The sequence below is a fragment of the Heptranchias perlo genome, chromosome 26, assembly GCF_035084215.1.
Source record: "Heptranchias perlo isolate sHepPer1 chromosome 26, sHepPer1.hap1, whole genome shotgun sequence".
Taxonomy (NCBI): Eukaryota; Metazoa; Chordata; class Chondrichthyes; order Hexanchiformes; family Hexanchidae; genus Heptranchias; species Heptranchias perlo.
In genome coordinates, this window is record NC_090350.1 from 22,548,572 (window position 1) to 22,566,355 (window position 17,784).

The following is a 17,784-nucleotide window of genomic DNA, read 5'->3' on the forward strand; positions in this document are numbered from 1 at the left end:
CTGCAACTGAATTCAACTGTCATATTTTCTGAAGAGAATTGAACCTCATGGATCCGTTTAAGTTTTGACTGGTAGCCATGGTTATCAAAGAGCTGCATTAAACTTGCAGCACTTTTAAAAAAAAAAGTCTCTTGCAATTCTTTTTCTCTTATAAAGGTTTGTATTTTAATTGCAGCAGATTTTTTTCATCTTCAGGATCTTAATACCTAATTACATGCTTGTGAAGAATTTTGGAGAAATTTTTGATACTTTTCAAAGTACTGAGTTCTTCTATCAATACCAAGATAAAAACAATCGAAAGAACGGAAAGTACTGGTTATGGCTGGAGTGCGGAGATGTGACAAGACAGTTTTTCTTCTGATCTGCTTATTGGGACTGTTTGTGGATTTAGTTAACGGGAGCTTGGTGAAGCAGCAGCCTCATTCAAGCTTTATCCATCGGAGGCTGAACAGCAGGGAGAGGCGAGAGATGCAGAAAGAGATCTTGTCTATTCTGGGCTTACCTCGGCGTCCGAAACCTCTGCTCTCCGTCAAACGCTCATCCTCTGCCCCAGTCTTTATGCTGGATCTTTATCGCACTGTGGCCAATGAAGAGTCGGACAGGTGGCAGGGGGCTTCGTTGCCTTTACATGTGTTCCAGAGCACTCAGAGACCCCCGGAAGAGACCTTTCTCAGTCAAGCAGATACCATTATGAGCTTTGTTAATGTAGGTAAGTTTGAAAAGAAAAAATAATTGTGCACTATACTTGTAGAGTCTACATGCTTCTAGTGGATTGAATGCAGACATGGTCCGTATGCCAATGCTCCATATAGGCTAGTTACACTACAGAGTTTGGCTTCTCATTGATGCACAATCTGTAGTATAACTTGGGTCTGAAGTCAATTTGTCGCTGGTGCTTTGCATTTTAACAAACAATGTGAGACCAGCTGGTGGAGGTAATTTCACAGAACATTGGTTTCGCAGCAGCTGTAGTATAACTGCAAACTTAACAGAAGTGAAATATTGCACAGAAGTATTGTTCTTGTGAGGTTTTGCTGAATCCAGTCAATGTAGAGTAAAATAAAATGTCTGATGTGCAGAGTGGGTAGGCACTAATGTGCAGGGTGGGTACATAGGAACAGGAGTAGGCCATTTAGCCCCTCGAGCCTGTTCTGCCATTCAATGAGATCATGGCTGATCTGTGACCCAGCCCCATATCCCTTAATACCTTTGGTTAACAAAATCTATCAATCTCAGATTTAAAATCAACATTATATTATTTATTAGAATACTTTGAAGGAACATAGGAACAGGAGTAGGCACTGATGTGCAGCTGACACTATGTATTCAGTACTTCCATCTGTACAATTAGATCTGAAAGCCTACCTGTAACAGTTAACTTAATAGTGACCTGAAGTGGATTATCATATATGGGTTTGTTATATGTTAAAAGATATTAAAATAAAGATCAACATTAATCCTGCATGCAATTATATTAATTTAATTTAACAATGTGTTTCTCTAAGTGCAAATACTAACTCTGTAACTAACTCTGAACATTCAGGACAGCAGGCTTTTTATTTTTTTTTTAATGGGTCTATTAGAGTTTGTGGTTCCAATAGTACTAGATTAACAAAAGGTTATTGCCATAATTTCTACCTCAGGCATTCGACATATCCCTCATAGAATAAACCTCCAGATGACATAAATGTATGTATCCTATGGGAATCACGTAGTTTACCAATAGGTCAACAATAGGTTCTTCCCAATGGTTACTAATATACTAAAAATGGAGATGTAAAATCAGTTTTTAAATGTTGGATTGATATACAATTGATATTTGTGATTTACTCCAGTACCTAATGCAGCTCACCACCAATTTAAGAAACCTTTGCAGGGGTTACAGGACAGTTAACTTCAACTGGGGTCCTGACTGTTAAGCTGGTCTTACCAACACAAGACAAAATCCAAGCGCTACCGTAACACTTTCCTAACCACAGAGGATGAGTGCATGAGGAATGGCCTGTTTCTGTGCTGTAGTTTCTATGTAATTCTTTGTGTAAGAACATATAGAGAATTAAAGTATCACAAATCCACCAAAATCACTGGAAAAATGTACGCACAGTAGCCTGCGTATAAATTTAAGCATTACAATATAACTTTTAAAAGTCTCAGAAAATACTGAAGTTCCATCACATGAAGTGCCTTGGTCCCAAATGATGTCCCATCTCAAAAAAAGTTTTATTTATTGCACTTTTTCATCTATATAATATTGAAGTCAAGTATAACATGCAAGCACACCACAGCAACAACCTGTATTTGTATAGTGCCTTTAATTTAGAAAAACGTCCCATGGTCCTTCACAAAAGCGTAATCAGACAAAAGTCACTACCAAGTCACAGAACGAGATATTAGGAAGAGTGACTAAAAGCTTGGTCAAAGATGTGGGTTTTAAGGAGGGTCTTAAAGGAGGGGAGGGTGATTGAGTAGCATAGGAGGATAATTTCAGAGCTTAGGGCCTGGATGGCTGAAAGCACAGCTGCTAATGGTGGGGCAAAGAGATTTAAAGATGCACAAGAGGCCAGAGTTGGAGGAACGCAGAGTTCTTGGAGGGTTGTAGTTCTGGTAAAGGTTATAGAGTTAGGGAGAGGCAAGGCCATGAAGGGTTTTGAACGTGGAATTTATAACTTTGAAGCACTGGGGGACTGGGAGCCAATGTAGGTCAGAAAGCACAGGTGTAATGGGTGAGTGGGACTTGGTGCAAGGTAGGATGCGGGCAGCGGAGTTTTGGAGCTGAAATTTGTGGAGGACGGAGGCAGACTGGCCAGGAGAGCATTGGAATAGTTAAGTGTGGAGGTGCCAAAGGAACATAGGTGTAGGAGTAAGCCATTCAGCCCCTCAAGCCTGTTCTGCCATTCAGTTAGATCATGGCTGATCTGTACCTCAACTCTATTTACCCACCTTTGGTCCATATCCCTTGATATCCTTACCTAACAAAAATCTATCAATCTCAATCTTGGACATTTCAATTGACTCAGCATCCACAGCTTTTTCAGGGAGCAAGTTCCAGATTTCCACTACCCTTTGTGTAAAAAAGTGCTTCCTGATTTCACTCCTAGTGCGGAACCTCATCAAATGCTTTCTAGAAGTCCATATAGACAATATCCATAGATACTCCCCTATCCACACTGCTAGTGACCGCCTCAAAAAATTCAATTAGATCAGTCAGACATGATGTACCCTTCACAAATCCATGCGCTCTTTGATCAACTGATACTTGTCCAAGTGCTCAGTCACTCTGTCTCTGATGATAGATTCTAGTATTGATGTTAAACTGACAGGTTTCTAATTCCCTGGTTTCTCTCTCCCTCCCTTAAATAATGAAGTAACATTTGCAATTTTTTGAAAAGCACAATTCCTGAATCTAGAGAGCTTTGGAAAATGATGACTAATGCATCTACAATTTTCTCACCTATTTTAATATCTGAGGTGGAAATCATCAGGTCCTGGAGATTTTTCTTTCTTAAGTCCTATTATTTTCTCCACTACCATTTTTTTAACTTATATTAAATCCACTAAGTTCCTCCCCTTGGACTTATTTTTAAGTTCCCTTGTACCGACAGAAGTATGGATGAGGGTTTTGGCAGCAGATGGGCTAAGGCAGAGGCAGAGACAGGCAATGTTAAGGAGGTGAAATTAGGCAGTCTTTGTGATGGAGAGGATATGAAGTTACAAACTCAGCTCAGGATCAAATTGGATGCTGAGGTTGTAAATGTGATGCTCAGAATTAGACAGTGGCCGAGGAGGGAATGGAATTAGTGGCAAGGGGACAATGTTTATGACAGGGACCAAAGACGATAGCTTCGGACTTCTCAATGTTTAACTGGAGGCTGATCCAGGGATGGATGTCAGACAATCAGTCTGACAATACAGAGGCAGTGGAAGCGTCAAGAGAGGTAGAGCTGAGTGCTATCAGCAGACATGTGGAACCTGACCCTATGTTGCCAAGGGGCAGCACCTAGATGATTAAGAGGAGGGGGCCAGTGATGGATCCTTTGAGGGACTCCAGAAGTCACGGTGCGGGGGCGGGAAGAGAAGCCATTGCTGGAGATGCAATGGGTATGATTGGATAGGTGAGAGTGGAACCAAGTGAGGGCAGTCCCACTGAGCTGGACGATGGACGAGAGGTGTTGGAGGAGGATTGTGTGGTTGACCATGTCAAAGGCGACAGAGAGGTTGAGAAGGACGAGGAGCGATAATGCACCATGGCCACAGTCATAGAGGATGTTATTTGTGACTTTGATTGGGACTGTTTCAGTGCTGTGGCAGGCAAGGAAACCTGACTGAAGAGATTCAAACTGGGAGTTGCAGGAAACAATTCAGTGCCCACAGTACATGAGAATCTTTCATATTTCTTTCTGTGACCATCTCACATTCTTTTCCCTATCATACTTACCTGTCTGCTCCAATTGCAGCACATTAAACAATGCCACCTCATGAATACTTAGTTTACTGCCCACACTATATGCTTTGGTCTTCTTTGAAAGCCCTGTAATAAGATATAGGGCTGTGGTCTGGACTTGGACAGGCTGTAGGTGCATATTTAAAGAACTTTTTAGTGAATGTTGTGCTTGTAATTATTTGTAATCTACAAACTGCTCCTTTCAATACTTTCAGAGGAGGAACTTGTACACAGTGTAAATTTGTACTTCTGTACCCAAGTAGCACCATCCAAAGCAATTCAGGACATCAGGCATGCACCTCTAAATATATCACTGACCAGTATCTTCCCAGAATCTTTGAAGAACACATTATTGATGTTGAAACCTTCCAGTATTCTGCACTTGCAAAGCCATGAGAATCAGATAATCTTCTTTTCCTCAAATTCACTGTACACTGCAAAATCCTGATTAATATTTTAATAGATTTAAAATGAGTCAGAAAGCGTGAAATTGTAATTATAGGACAATCGCTTTCTCTGCTGTACTTTGAGTGTTGAGTTGCTTGACTTTCAGAGTATTCACTTCTTCGGTGAGGGATCTGAAGCCCTACCTGCATCAATAACAGACTGTGCAGACAGGGATATGCTTTTGAGGGTAATAGCACCATTTCTAATGATTGCACATAATTACAAACATTTCTGCCAAGAAAATTTTTGGCATAACTCTAAATACAGGACTCAGATTTCACTGTGCTTTTATTTTTACCCACTGTTCCCGCTTATGGTAATGTTGCAATACAGTTCAGGAATACAATATTCTTAAAATCTGGATCCATCAGCGATACAAAGTGTGTAGTAGGCTAAAGAGAAGGGAGTGTAACTGTACAAAATGGCAGCTGCTCTGAATTGCTGAATATTTGTATGGCTGTGTATATATGCTATATTTATATATGCTTTTAGACCTTCTGTGGTATGATCCTGTTGTACATGTGTTTTGATATATAATGCAACAGTGTTCTCAGGGTAGTCTTGATAATTAGAATAATTATGATCATCTTTTTAAAATCTTAGTTACATAGAGTTACATATATTTACAGCACAGAAATAGGCCATTTGGCCTGACTGGCTTATGCCAGTGTTTATGCTCCACATGAGCCTCCTCCCACCCCACTTCATCTAACCCCATCAACATATCCTTCTATTTCTTTCTCGCTCATGTGTTTACCTTGCTTTCCTTTAAATGCATCTATACCATTCGCCTCAACTACTCCATGTAGTAGCAAGTTTCTGGGTGTGAAGTCCACTACTCTAGGGAGCAAGTAAATTGGCTTATATAGAAAACTACATGCAAAAACCCATCTACTTAAGCTAAACTACGCCCCTGATCTCCTCCATTCATACGGGTACAGTGAAGGTTTAGGCTATAGTTGCACCATAGCTGCTGATCTCAGATCAATCTGCAGTATTGATTTGCAGCCAGCAGTAAATTTATGCTGTCTGACTACAAATCCAACTGCCAGGAAGGAGTGTTACAATTTGGGCTTCCTCCCAACACTGTTTATCCATCCTCACCTCAAAGGAAAGCAACATAGATAGGCCCATATCACCTCTGAAACAAAACTTAACCGTATGCATGAAGTAACTGGGGTAGTGTGCCTCTGGGTTAACAATCTACCATTGTATACTACTGATCTCACTGAGAGGTGACATAAACAGCATATCAACAGGCCATATATTTCAGGCTAAACTAAAACTATATTTATTGTAAGATGTAAATCTACAAAGAAGAAAGACAAACGAACAAATATACAGCAACACTGTGTTTAACATATACTAAGACTTTAAACCATTTTCTGAAAACAAAATAACAAACATTTCAAAATTAGTAGAGTCCTTTTAACTGATTCTTAGATAAATGTCACATGGAGTTGAAGATAGCAGACAAGTGAATAAAGATATGGTGAAAGGTTGCAGTAAATTTAACTGGTCAAAACACTTCTTGCATATCAGATCAAACACAAACTATTCTCTATAGCCAAGTGTCCAACTGCCAGGAAAGAGTGTTACAATTTGGGCTTCCTCCCAACACTGTTTATCCATCCTCACCTCAAAGGAAAGCAACATAGATAGGCCCATACCACCTCTGAAACAAAACTTAACCGTATGCATGAAGTAACTGGGGTAGTGCGCCTCTGGGTTAACAACCTAAACTCTTTCTCAACAGCTAGCAAATCAGTATTAATTGCTTCTATCACCTGTGTGAATATCAAGTGAAAAAAAACAACTTTGCTTATTTGGAGAATTGCTTATTATATCAGGCTTGGACCAAAGCTTATTGGAGTTTTAAATCTGAAACATTATTGCCTCAATAATATGGTTGACAGCATCTGATACGCTGAAGCACATTCAGTGCCCACTCCCTGGAAAATTGGGCACAGAGGCCAACAGCCTACAACGTACTCTGAAGGAACCAGCAATGAGCACAAAGAGAACTCAGGTCTGTGCATAAGTTGCACTAGGCTCACTAGACCTGCAAGTTCTATTTAAGTTAGATAGCTGCCCCATAATACAGCTGGAACGCCTGAGCAATGCTTCTGACACACAGAGCTCCTTTAATGTTGGCAATGAAAGGGAGGCCACATCCTAAAAAAATAAAATTCCTGCCCACTGCTGCCTGGTGTTGCAATCTGGCACCCCTACCCCCTTATCCAGTGCCCCCCTATGCCCAGCACCACTTCCACGTGCCAAAAAATTGCCTATCACACTATAGGCAGCCAGCAGCAGTTGACAGGCTGCCAGTATTCAACATTGCAGCCCTGGCATTCCTGATGCACACAGAGCACTGGAAATTATGCAAAGCAGCTGACGTGTTATCCAGCAAGATCAGTACATTTGTGCCCAAGTGTACCCAACGCACCAGCATCGCAGAGCGCATTATCAGTCACTACATTGCCAGCAAGCCATTGAATACCATCTAATGTCACATGGACCAGAGAATATTGATGCTTCATTAACATATAATACCTCCAGAGAGAAATGTATATCTGCTGTACCCATAAACTCTCAACAAATGAGAAAGGAAATGTTCTCAATTTGAGGCATTAATGGACTGGGAGCCAATGTATGTCAGTGAGCACAGGGGTGATGTGTAAGTGGGACATCGTGCAGGTTAGGATATAGGCAGCACTATTTTGGATGAGCTCAAATTTATGGAAGATGAGAGGCTGGCTAGGAGAGCATTGGAATAGTTGAATCTGGAGGTAACAAAAGCCTGGATGAGGGTTTCAGCAGCAGATAAGTTGAGGCAGGGGTGGAGATGGGCGATATTACGGAGGTGGAAGTAGGTGGTCTTAGTGATGGAAATGATATGGGACGGAAGCTCAGCTCAGGGTCAAATGGGACGTCGAGGTTCAGCTGGAGATATTGGCCAGGGAGGAGGATGGAATCAGTGGCTAGAGAACGGAGTTTGTGGCGGGGACGAAAGACAATGGCTTTGGTCTTCCTAATCTTTAATTGGAGCACATTTCTGCTCATCCAGTGGATGATGGACAAACAGCTTGATAATACAGGGGCAATGGAGGGGTCAAGAAAGGTGGTGGTGAAGTAGAGCTGGGTGTCATCAACGTACATGTAGAACCTGACATATTTTCGGATAATGTCATCGAGGGGCAGCATGTAGATGAGAAATAGGAGGGGCCAAGGATCGATCCTTGGGGGACTCGAGAGGTAATGGTGCAGGAACAGGAAGAGGAGCCATTGTAGGAGATTCTCTGGCTATGACTGGATAGATAAGAATGGAACCAGGCGAGGGCAGTCCCATCCAGCTGGACAAGAGGAGAGGTGTTGGAAGAAGATGGTGTGGTCAACCGTATCAAAGGTTGCAGAAAGGTCGAGAAGGATGAAGAGGTTTCAAAACGTCTTTAATATAAAATAGCAGGGTGAATAATGACTACTTTGATGATTATTTATCTTCTAATGATCATAACAAGGTTGTGATCTGTCAATAATCACAATAATATTTGCTAGTTATATTGTTATATTCTCTATCGGGATAGCCCTAGTTTAGAGAAGACCAGGTAAGCCAAGAAGACATTAAGCAAAGAAGTATAGAGCCAAACTAGTGAAAAGACAATTTAGGACAGATGCCAAGGAAAATGTCTTCAAATGAAGAGTGATCAACACTTAGAATTTGCTCCCTGGTAGACGGGTGGAAATGAAAGCCTTAGATTCATTCATGATACAATTAGATGACATGGGAGGGAGGACTGTGGGCTTTTTTCCAGGATGGATGAGATGTAATGGTCAAATGGTCTCCCCATTTGTATCTTTTTGCACTCTAGTGCAGATACGATGGGCTGGACTTTCCTCATCAGCAGATTTACCGCCGAAAGTACACTAGAATTGTTCTTTGTAGGTTCCAGTCCCACTCCAGAGACATGAGCACAAAATTTAGGCTAACACTCCAGTGCAGTACTTAGGGAGTGCTGCACTGTCAGAGGTACAGGCTTTCTATGAGTTTTTAAACTGAGGGACATCTGCCCTCTCAGGTGGACGTAAAAGATCCCACGGCACTATTTCGAAGAGGAGCAGGGGAGGTCTCATCTGTGTCCTAGACAATATTTATCCCTCAACCAACACCACTAAAACAGATTATCTGGTCATTATCACATTGCTGTTTGGGGACCTTGCTGTGCGCAAAATTGCCTGCCACATTTCCTATTACAACAGTGACGGTATTTCATTGGCTGTAAATCGCTTTGGGGCGTCCTGAGGTTATGAAAGGCGCTTATAAATGCAAGTCTTTCTTTCTTTCTTTCTTTCTTTTAAATCCTTCGGTATTATACTGCCAAGAACCTGCCTCACTTTCCTCAGTGCACCTTCTTTACCTAGTCATGCTGGGCTCCAAGTGCTATTAGTGCCCTCTAAAGGCAGACTACCTCTGGGCAGAGGAAAATTCAATGATGCTGCAGCAGTTGAAAGGAGCAAGGCAGGCATGTTGTGTCCATAACAATGTGGCTCAATGCAATGTCTGAGGCTGGTGCTTCTTCAGGGACCTAGCCCACAAATTTAAAGAGTACAGTTAGGTTGGAAGGAAGCCTACACAGGGGCCTGTGGAGGGAAGTGGCCCTGGCAGAGTGCTTTCTGAAACTGGGTTGCATTCCATATAATGACACACAGTGTGGCTTCATACTCTCAACTTTCTCCTTATAGGGGAAATGGCCCACAACCCAAGACAGAGGAAGAGCACCTCAATCTTCCAAAACTCCTGCTGCAAATCATCAACCAGCCACCTCCCAACCAACCTCCTGCCAATGTAAGAAAGTAGGAGGTTAAGATTGAAAGGGCAGACAAGAGTAGGTACCAAGGGGAGCCACTGTGGCCTAAACAGTGGGTAGGGTGTCAGATTTGTTGTCACTAAGATATTTTTATCACTGACAGGATACGTGCAGAATGATATGGGACAAGGTGGAGAATGCCTGTATGAGGGAGTAGCAGATTTTTCTCCAAATGGCAGCCTTCGAAGTTGTGGAGGAAAGCTTCATATGAGCCAAAGACTGAGTTGAATTTGTTACCAACAAGGGACCATTATAGGAAAGCTCATTTGGAAGTGGCCTTGGATCTTTGTCAGCCCAAGTTCTCTCTTATGAGCTGTGCCTGCAGCTGTCTGGCGGTTGGCATAACTCAGCTGTTGTTTCATGGAGGAAGCAAGTCTGTTCAGCCTGGATTCCCTACTGATCCTCCTCTTCCTTGTCAAAGCAGAGGAATACAGGAAGCCCAAAGGAGACCCCATTAGTTCCCATGGTGGAGTCTGCAACCTCAAAACTTAAAAATATGATAATACTTAAAATAATTTAAAATTCTTACAGAAACTTTAAAAATATTTAAAGAAACATAAAGTTTAAAAAACTTAAAGATTTTTTTTAAAACTACAAAAAAAAATTATGAAAACTTAAAAATAATTAAAACCAACTTTAAATAATAATTTTTTAAAACCCTTCCAGGACCCAGTGGCCTTCAGGTTAGGAGAACCTCTGCCCCGCCATAAGTAGCCCCAATATCTTGTCCCATAACACCATTATTTGCATGCAGCAGGGTGAGAATACAGTGGCTCAAGCTGTCTGCCCCCTGTAAGGCCTTTCTGCCCAATTTTCCAGCCCCATAACTCATTACACATTTGGAGAGAATTTTGCAACATTTTTAAAAAATTTGTTTTTGCATGTTCCCCCTTGCAATTTTAAATGTATGTTCTTCTCTGTTTTGATTTCCCTGGGCCATGAAAATTTGTGACATGAGGTGGCTGGCCTGTTCCCAAATCTTTGTATTGAGCCTTTTTTTGGGAAGTGCAAGAGACTTCCTTCCTGACTTTCCTTCTCTTCCTCTGGGGATGTGTCTTCCGTTTACACAATATGTTCCCTGAAGGCTGAGACTGGGAGCTTGCTGTGAGGTGAACATTGGTGCAACCCTGCTTTCTGCTTGTCTGGAGCTACACAAATGTTTGATTTGATAGAGTTGGATTGTCCTGTGTGCCTGCAGTAAAGCACTGTAGGAGGTATTCATATGCCAAACAGATCCAGTGACTACATAGTCATGGATAGTATTTACTGCCTTCTCACATGGTGATTGGCACCACTGGTAAGTTACATAAAATCACAGAGAGCTTAGCAACTAGAAATGAGACGCTGAACTTTGTTAATGAGCATGGCTTATAACAGACAGGCAATAAATCATGGGAAGCAGCATGCAAACCCTAACCTATTCAAATGTCATGTTTGAGAGGGAAAGAGCTACAAAAGTCAAGCACTTCATAAAAACTGAGGACAATTTAAGCCCCCAGCTTATTACCTGCAAATACTGGTCATCAAAATGCCCTGAAGTAAAGTAAAAATTTAGAAAGTGTCAAAAATTAGCAAGGAGGCTGAGGAATAGTTTTTTTTTTAAAAAGGCCCTGTGGCTTAAAGGAGTTACATGCTTAAAAGTGGTCCAGAAAAACTGACTGTTCCTCAACAGAAATTGTTCACACTTTTTTTAAAACCTTGTGACAGAGGAGAATTGACCCAATGAGCCCATAGTTACTTTTAATATTATATAGTACAACCTGCCCTTCACTGTATAAGAACATCAATTACATTCAACACAGCACAAAAGGGAAGCCAATATCACTTTCTGTAGCTTGTTGTAGTCTAATCATTTTTCAACTGAAATACTCAGGACAGGCTTCTATTTCATTAATTGCAGCTGGAGCACTGGGCAGAAATGGATAAAACAAAAGCAGTTCATCAAGACACAGAAAAGCAGACTCTCAATGAGTGCAGTCATGTCACCTGCCATGCTGGGATCAAATCGGCAGTTCTTGTATCAAGGACCAATTCAGCAGATTCTAATCTACAAACAGCTGAGGAGCTTGAATCAAACAAATGCTACTGTTTCATATGCAAAAATATCTCAAGCTATTGAGGGACAAACTCTTTGTTACAGAAGCTACACAGCACTAAACAACAACAATTTGCATTTATGTAGCACCTTTATTGTAGTAAAACATCCCAAGGCACTTCACAAGATCATTATCAAACAAAATTCAACACCGAGCCACATAAGAAGATATTAGGACTATTTACCAAAAGCTTGATCGGAGGTAGGTTTTAAGGAGTGTCTTAAAGGAGGAAAGAGGTGTAGATAGGCGGAAAGATTTAAGGAGGGATTTCCAGAGCTTAGAGCCTAGGCAGCTGAAGGCTCGGCTGCCAATGGTGGAGCGATTAAAATCAGGGATGCGCCAAAGACCAAAATTAGAAGAGTGCAGAGATCTCGGACGGTTGTAGAGCTGGAGGAGGTTAAAGAGATAGGGTGGGGTGAGGCCATGGAGGGATTTGAAAACAAGGATGAGAACCAATGTAGAGCACAGGGGTGATGGGTGAATGGGACTTGGTGTGAGTTAGGTTATGGGCAGTAGAGTTTTAGATGAGCTCAAGTTTATGGAGGGCTTTACAAACAGAGTAACACAGTTTATTGTGCTGCAGATAGAGGAGAAAATTGCAGCATAGAACGATCTTTGTGTAAAGATCAGGGCAGTGATAGTGCAGATCGGGCAAGGCATCAGTTCTACCCACCCAATGACAGCAGGAGGCCTAATCAATTTTCAATTTGGGCCTCATTAGCATTAATTTGGCGAGCTGCTAATTGCGCTGCTTATAGGCAGCTCATTGTTTGGGAGGACAGGAAGTCCGGTGCGGCAGACACTGCTCATGGGCTTGCAACAGTGCCTTAAAGGGGAGGGCTGGAAGGATCAGGGGAAATCAACGGAGCAGCTTGTTTCAACACCAGAGAAATTCAGAGCATATCCAGCACCAAGGAGTTGAAGTTAAGGGAGCCTTAAGGGTCAAAACTCTAAAAGGAATCAAGGGAAAATGAGTGTCAGACCTGCTTCCAGCTTTCCCTTACTGCAACCAGTGATCCCCTTAAATAGTGGTGGAAATGGTTGCCTTCCGACCTGTACTGCCCATGATTTGTAGGCAGGTTAAGGAAGTAAAGGTAGCAGCGCTGATTGATACGAAAATCGCATTGGGTCTTAACTGCATCATTTGGCCCCTATTTCAATATTATAATTAGGCCCCTTCCTGTTTCCGGCGGGAATGCTGGCAACCTAAATCAAAGTCCGCTGGACAATCAGCATGGTGGACCTTCAACGGTATGTCGTTTTTTTGTCCTGCAAGTTTCATTCCAATACTGCCCCATTTAGAGGCTTAAATAGGAAGATAGGAATTGCTAGACGAAAAAAGACCAAGGTCTACATAGTTTGTCTTCTACCACCCTGTAGTTGCATGATACAATAATAATGGAATTGTTAATTAATCATAACAATCAAACTCCATTAATTAGTTTACAACAGACCCAGACATGACGCAAGGAAAACCCCAGTTGTGGAGAGTTTTGGGGGCTTAGGTCCAAAGTCATCTGTGCCTCCCAATAAATGGAGCGGTATCAAGACAACCCTGTGTTCCAAATACTGAACCTCTCCCTTCTCACTCAATGGCAGCTCCACAGCTGATTGATAGGCAAGAATCGAATGGTAAAACACTTTTACTTTTAAATAAAAGTCTTTTTGCATTATCTGTCAAGTCTGATGCTCTGTACAAAACACCTCAGAATCAACTTCTGGGGTGAAATTCCACAATAATATTTTAGCAGAGAAGTTAGTGTGTGTGTTCTTGGTTTTTTTTGCTAAGATTATCAACAGAAGAGCTTTGGCATCAAAGCATTTGTTAGGGAGCCTAAAAGTGGTATTGGTGATTCGCGGTGATTGAAATGCAAACCATGTCCTACCAACACCAAGTGCCACTGTATGCAGTGCAGCAACATGCCACCCTCACCTTTTGATACAAACTCCTCTGTGCACAGTGTATTACGTGTGTATTAATGTGGAGTTGGGAGGGGATCTTAACTGAGCTGCATATGATTTTTAAAAAACCAAAATAAACCTGAAATAAGAAAAGACCATTTGTACTATATCTCAGGGTTCTCCTTTAGCTTCAGCGGAAACACCACATCGATGCGTAAATGGAGTTTCTGCCAAAGTTCAAGAACAAACCATTAAGATTCCTCCTCCTCTGCAGTTCACTCGTGATGCCCATTGTCATGCATCACTTTGTATCTTTTGGTGAAAAATGGATCGGGGTTTGTGCCAATGAGCTGGAATCAGATGTGATCTCTGTTAATGATGAATTTTTTTATATTTGTTCTTGGAATGGTGGGCAACACTGGCAAGACATTATTTATTGCCCATCCCAAGTTGCCCTGGGGATATTAAGAATTAACCATGTAGTGTGGGACTGGAATCACATGAAGGTCAGGCTGGGTAGGGGTGGCAAGTGGCCTTTCCTGAAGGACTTTATTGAACCAGTAGTCCTCATGGTCATTTTCTGATGCTTGCCCTTCCAATTTTGTGACTTCGATTTCACAATTTTCGATGGTGGGATTCAAACTCATGCTGTCTGGGTTGGTAGTCCAGTGCCATAGCCGCTAGGCTACCGACCCGCTAACTAGTTTGATGTCACTGATGTAACCGCATCTGACAATAGAGGTGTAGTTATATAAAAAAAAATCTGTAATAGTAACATAATTTTCAGAAGGCATAGGTTGAATCAAATATTTTTGCACGTATTATAAATTAACAATAAATGACCTTTCTACAGTCTGCCATTTTAAATGGGATTGGGATGCTGTTCAAGAAAGATGAACGAGAAAATCACTTTCCTTCCAAGACTTGTTGCCAAACCTTTTATGTTTTGTGTTTCTTAGTTGCACAGTAGACAGCCAGTAGATATAATATGGTGTGCTGGTTCACTCACGTGCTGCATCTCACAGCGTTAGTGCCATTGATTTACTACATGGACCTAACTATTTTCAATAAGAAATTAGGAGAAGGTGATATGCAGACGTGAGCCACTTCCCCACATAGCAGTACAAGCAGAAGCCTTGCAGCCAGTCACTTTCCTACCCTCTCAGTCAAGGAGTGATGCAGAGGGGCCTAAACAGGGGAGATTTGACTATAGAATTTTTAAAATTAGCTAATATGCCTTCTGCGTTAAAAGTTTTTTTCTCCCCTAATTGGTTCTTGCAAAACAATGCAAGTGAGTGGCCTGTCTTTTCTCGTTATGAAACCAGTTACTAAAAAGCAGGACCCTGGGCTGATTCTCTCTCTCTGGTTTTCATTCTTTGGGAAATCATTTGGTCTCCATTTAGAGCCTCCTCCAGTGCCAAAGCTGAGATTGATGACTTAGTGAGTAGAGGGTTGCAGGTACCAAATCATATCCCGCCACTCCATGGTGCTGTGCTTTGCCAATTCACAACTGCACCGTGTGCCAACCAGCTAGTACCATTTTTCAAACTGTTGTTCTAAATCTGTTAGTTGTGTTCTGTCAGATGTTGTTTCTGTAATAAACACTCTTTTGTGTTGATTAAATCTCCTCATCAAATGATCTCTGGCGGGAGCCTTGTTAATAAATGCAAACCGGGGTCCCATGACACCCGAGACACCAATAGAATGTTAACCCGCTCCTGAGCGATGCACCTACTGTGGCCGCCCTGTCAGGTGAAGCTGTCGGGAAGGCAGGGAGTCCCTCTAAAGTAGGTCTTTAGAAAACTTTCCTTAGTGGGACCAGGAGGAGCAGTACTGCTCCTCTGCGACCCACAAGGAAAGTCTAGGCCTCTGCTGCCCCAGGCTTCACCCCCCTCCCCACTTTCCTCTCCAGCTGCGAGCCCTTGCAACAACCCCCTCCCCCGTTGCCAGCAGCCTTCTCTTGATGTCGGCAAGCAGCCTCCGGTCCGCCCGATTTTTGTCCTTTATGAAATAAGCAGACCAAGCTCCTTAATGAACTGAAATTTGCATCTTATTCACTGTGGCGTATAGGATAACATGGCCATGTTTAACAATTAATTCCTTGATGCAGTATATCACTCACTAAAGGATACCCACCACATTCTCCTGTCATTTCCGAAGGCAGAAAATAGCACAATGCAAGAACAATGCATATGGAATAAAACCATCTAATCAAGTTTACTTTCAGCTTCACTAATATAATGAGCCAAAATGAATCAGCAGATTATTTATTAAACTAGAATCAGTCCATGGGGAGGGAGTTAATATATCCTTTTCAGAACTGTGTTCCTTACAGACGCCAATAAGTGGCAGGACTTTTGGATGTAACAGTCTTGTTGCAGACTCTCAAGATGAGATGTTATACGTGGGATGACACATAATCCAGTTTGCCCACAAAGTTCAGATACTTTAGCCAAAACTGAAAACTGGCAATCCAATCTGTGATATATGCCACGGGACTACTTTCATATAACAGCCATTTCTTTTCAAGGAGAAATAAACACAAACTGAGAACTTAACCAATTTTACACTTTGTGAGGTGAGGTGTTAATGTCTGGAAATTGCCTTTGCTCTGTTCTTTTCCTCTAGATTGTGGTTTTCCCTCTATAGTGGATTCTCCTAAAAGCTCAGGCCCCATAATTCCACGGGTTGGCTTCCTGTCCCTGTTGAAGTTACAGTAGGAGACCAGAAGAACCCCCTTGGAACTCCCTGCGGGGCCTCAATATACAGAGAGAATAGAATTGCTTATGTAGGTTTGTCACTCCACAAGTACTTAAACTAAGCGATTCCAGTCACCAAAGCAAATTTGACATCATTAGTTACTGAACACAGGCATTTTCCCTTTTCCCACAGACATACTGCCTGTGGTCCTCCATTTTGAATCTTGGTGAGGGAGGATAGCTTCCATTTTAACTCTAGCTGTATAAATTAAAGACACATGCCTTGACATCCTACAGGGGTTCTCCTGGCTTCTTGCTGTAACTTCAGTGGGGAACCAGCAGAATCCTCCAGAGAAATGATGTAAACAGCTGTTTTCAACTGTTTATATTGTTTCCCTGGGGTTCCGCTGGTCTCCTGCCAAAGTTAGGGCAGAAAACTGGGAGAAACACTGTGGAATTTCAGGGCCAGAGTTTTTTCTGTTTGTCACAGAAGGTTCATGTCTGAAATATTAACTTCACTCTTTCAGATGCTAAATGATCTGCATGCAATTCCATTTTCTGTTTTATTTGGCAGGAGTTTAGTTTTATTACAGCATGTTTTTATATAATTGCATTTGATCATCCATATGTGTATGACGACTGAGGTGAAAGTCTCCTCTTTCTCTGGAAAACAATGCATTCCATCAGAAATCCATCAAAAATAACCTTTAATCCCATCCTGTCCAAGAAACTGAGCAAAAAGTGATAGCAATAAAAGTATTTTGCAAATGAGAATTAAATTTAGTTCATAAACTCCTCTCCTTTGAAATGAATTAAACTTTGTCCATTCGGCACTGCTATATTTTAGTTCCAGGGTGGGGTTCAATTGCATTTTCCACCATCATGGTCACTTTCCCCCCATTATGACCAAGTTCTGATGATATGCCAGGTAGAGTTTGATACAAACTAAAGCACCTTGTCACTGAATCTGGAACGCTGAATAGTGGTGCTGCCAACTATTCAGAGGCACTATAACAGACAACATCTTAGTAATAGACATTTGTGTGGCTTGTCAATCACGGGTCTATGTAAAGTGTGGCCAGGACAGTGTACGAAAGGAAACTGTACCAGCCAGGTGGTGTAAAAGGGGTAATTAACAGCAGGGGATAGATTTTGTAAATTATATCTTGACCCAGGCATAGCGAGTCCTTGTTCAAATTTCTATATATCTCATTGATGTCTGTTCTAGATCAAAATGTTTGAGGGAATCTTTTCCTTTATGGTTGATTTTGTTTTTTGACTGGGAAACATTGCTGTACATTTACATCGTTTGCCTCCATCTGATGTCATAC

The 17,784-nt window shown here is 41.7% G+C and overlaps 1 protein-coding gene across 1 annotated transcript in view; it reads left to right on the forward strand.

Moving 5' to 3' along the window:
- Positions 1 to 248: 248 nt before the first annotated feature.
- LOC137342553 (bone morphogenetic protein 7-like) overlaps positions 249 to 17,784 on the forward strand; it is a 57,892-nt gene continuing 40,356 nt past the window's right edge. Inside the window, exon 1 of the mRNA XM_068006513.1 lies at positions 249 to 709. Coding sequence (XP_067862614.1) covers positions 319 to 709 — 391 coding nt within the window. The 5' untranslated portion in view covers positions 249 to 318. The remainder of the gene's footprint in view (positions 710 to 17,784) is intronic.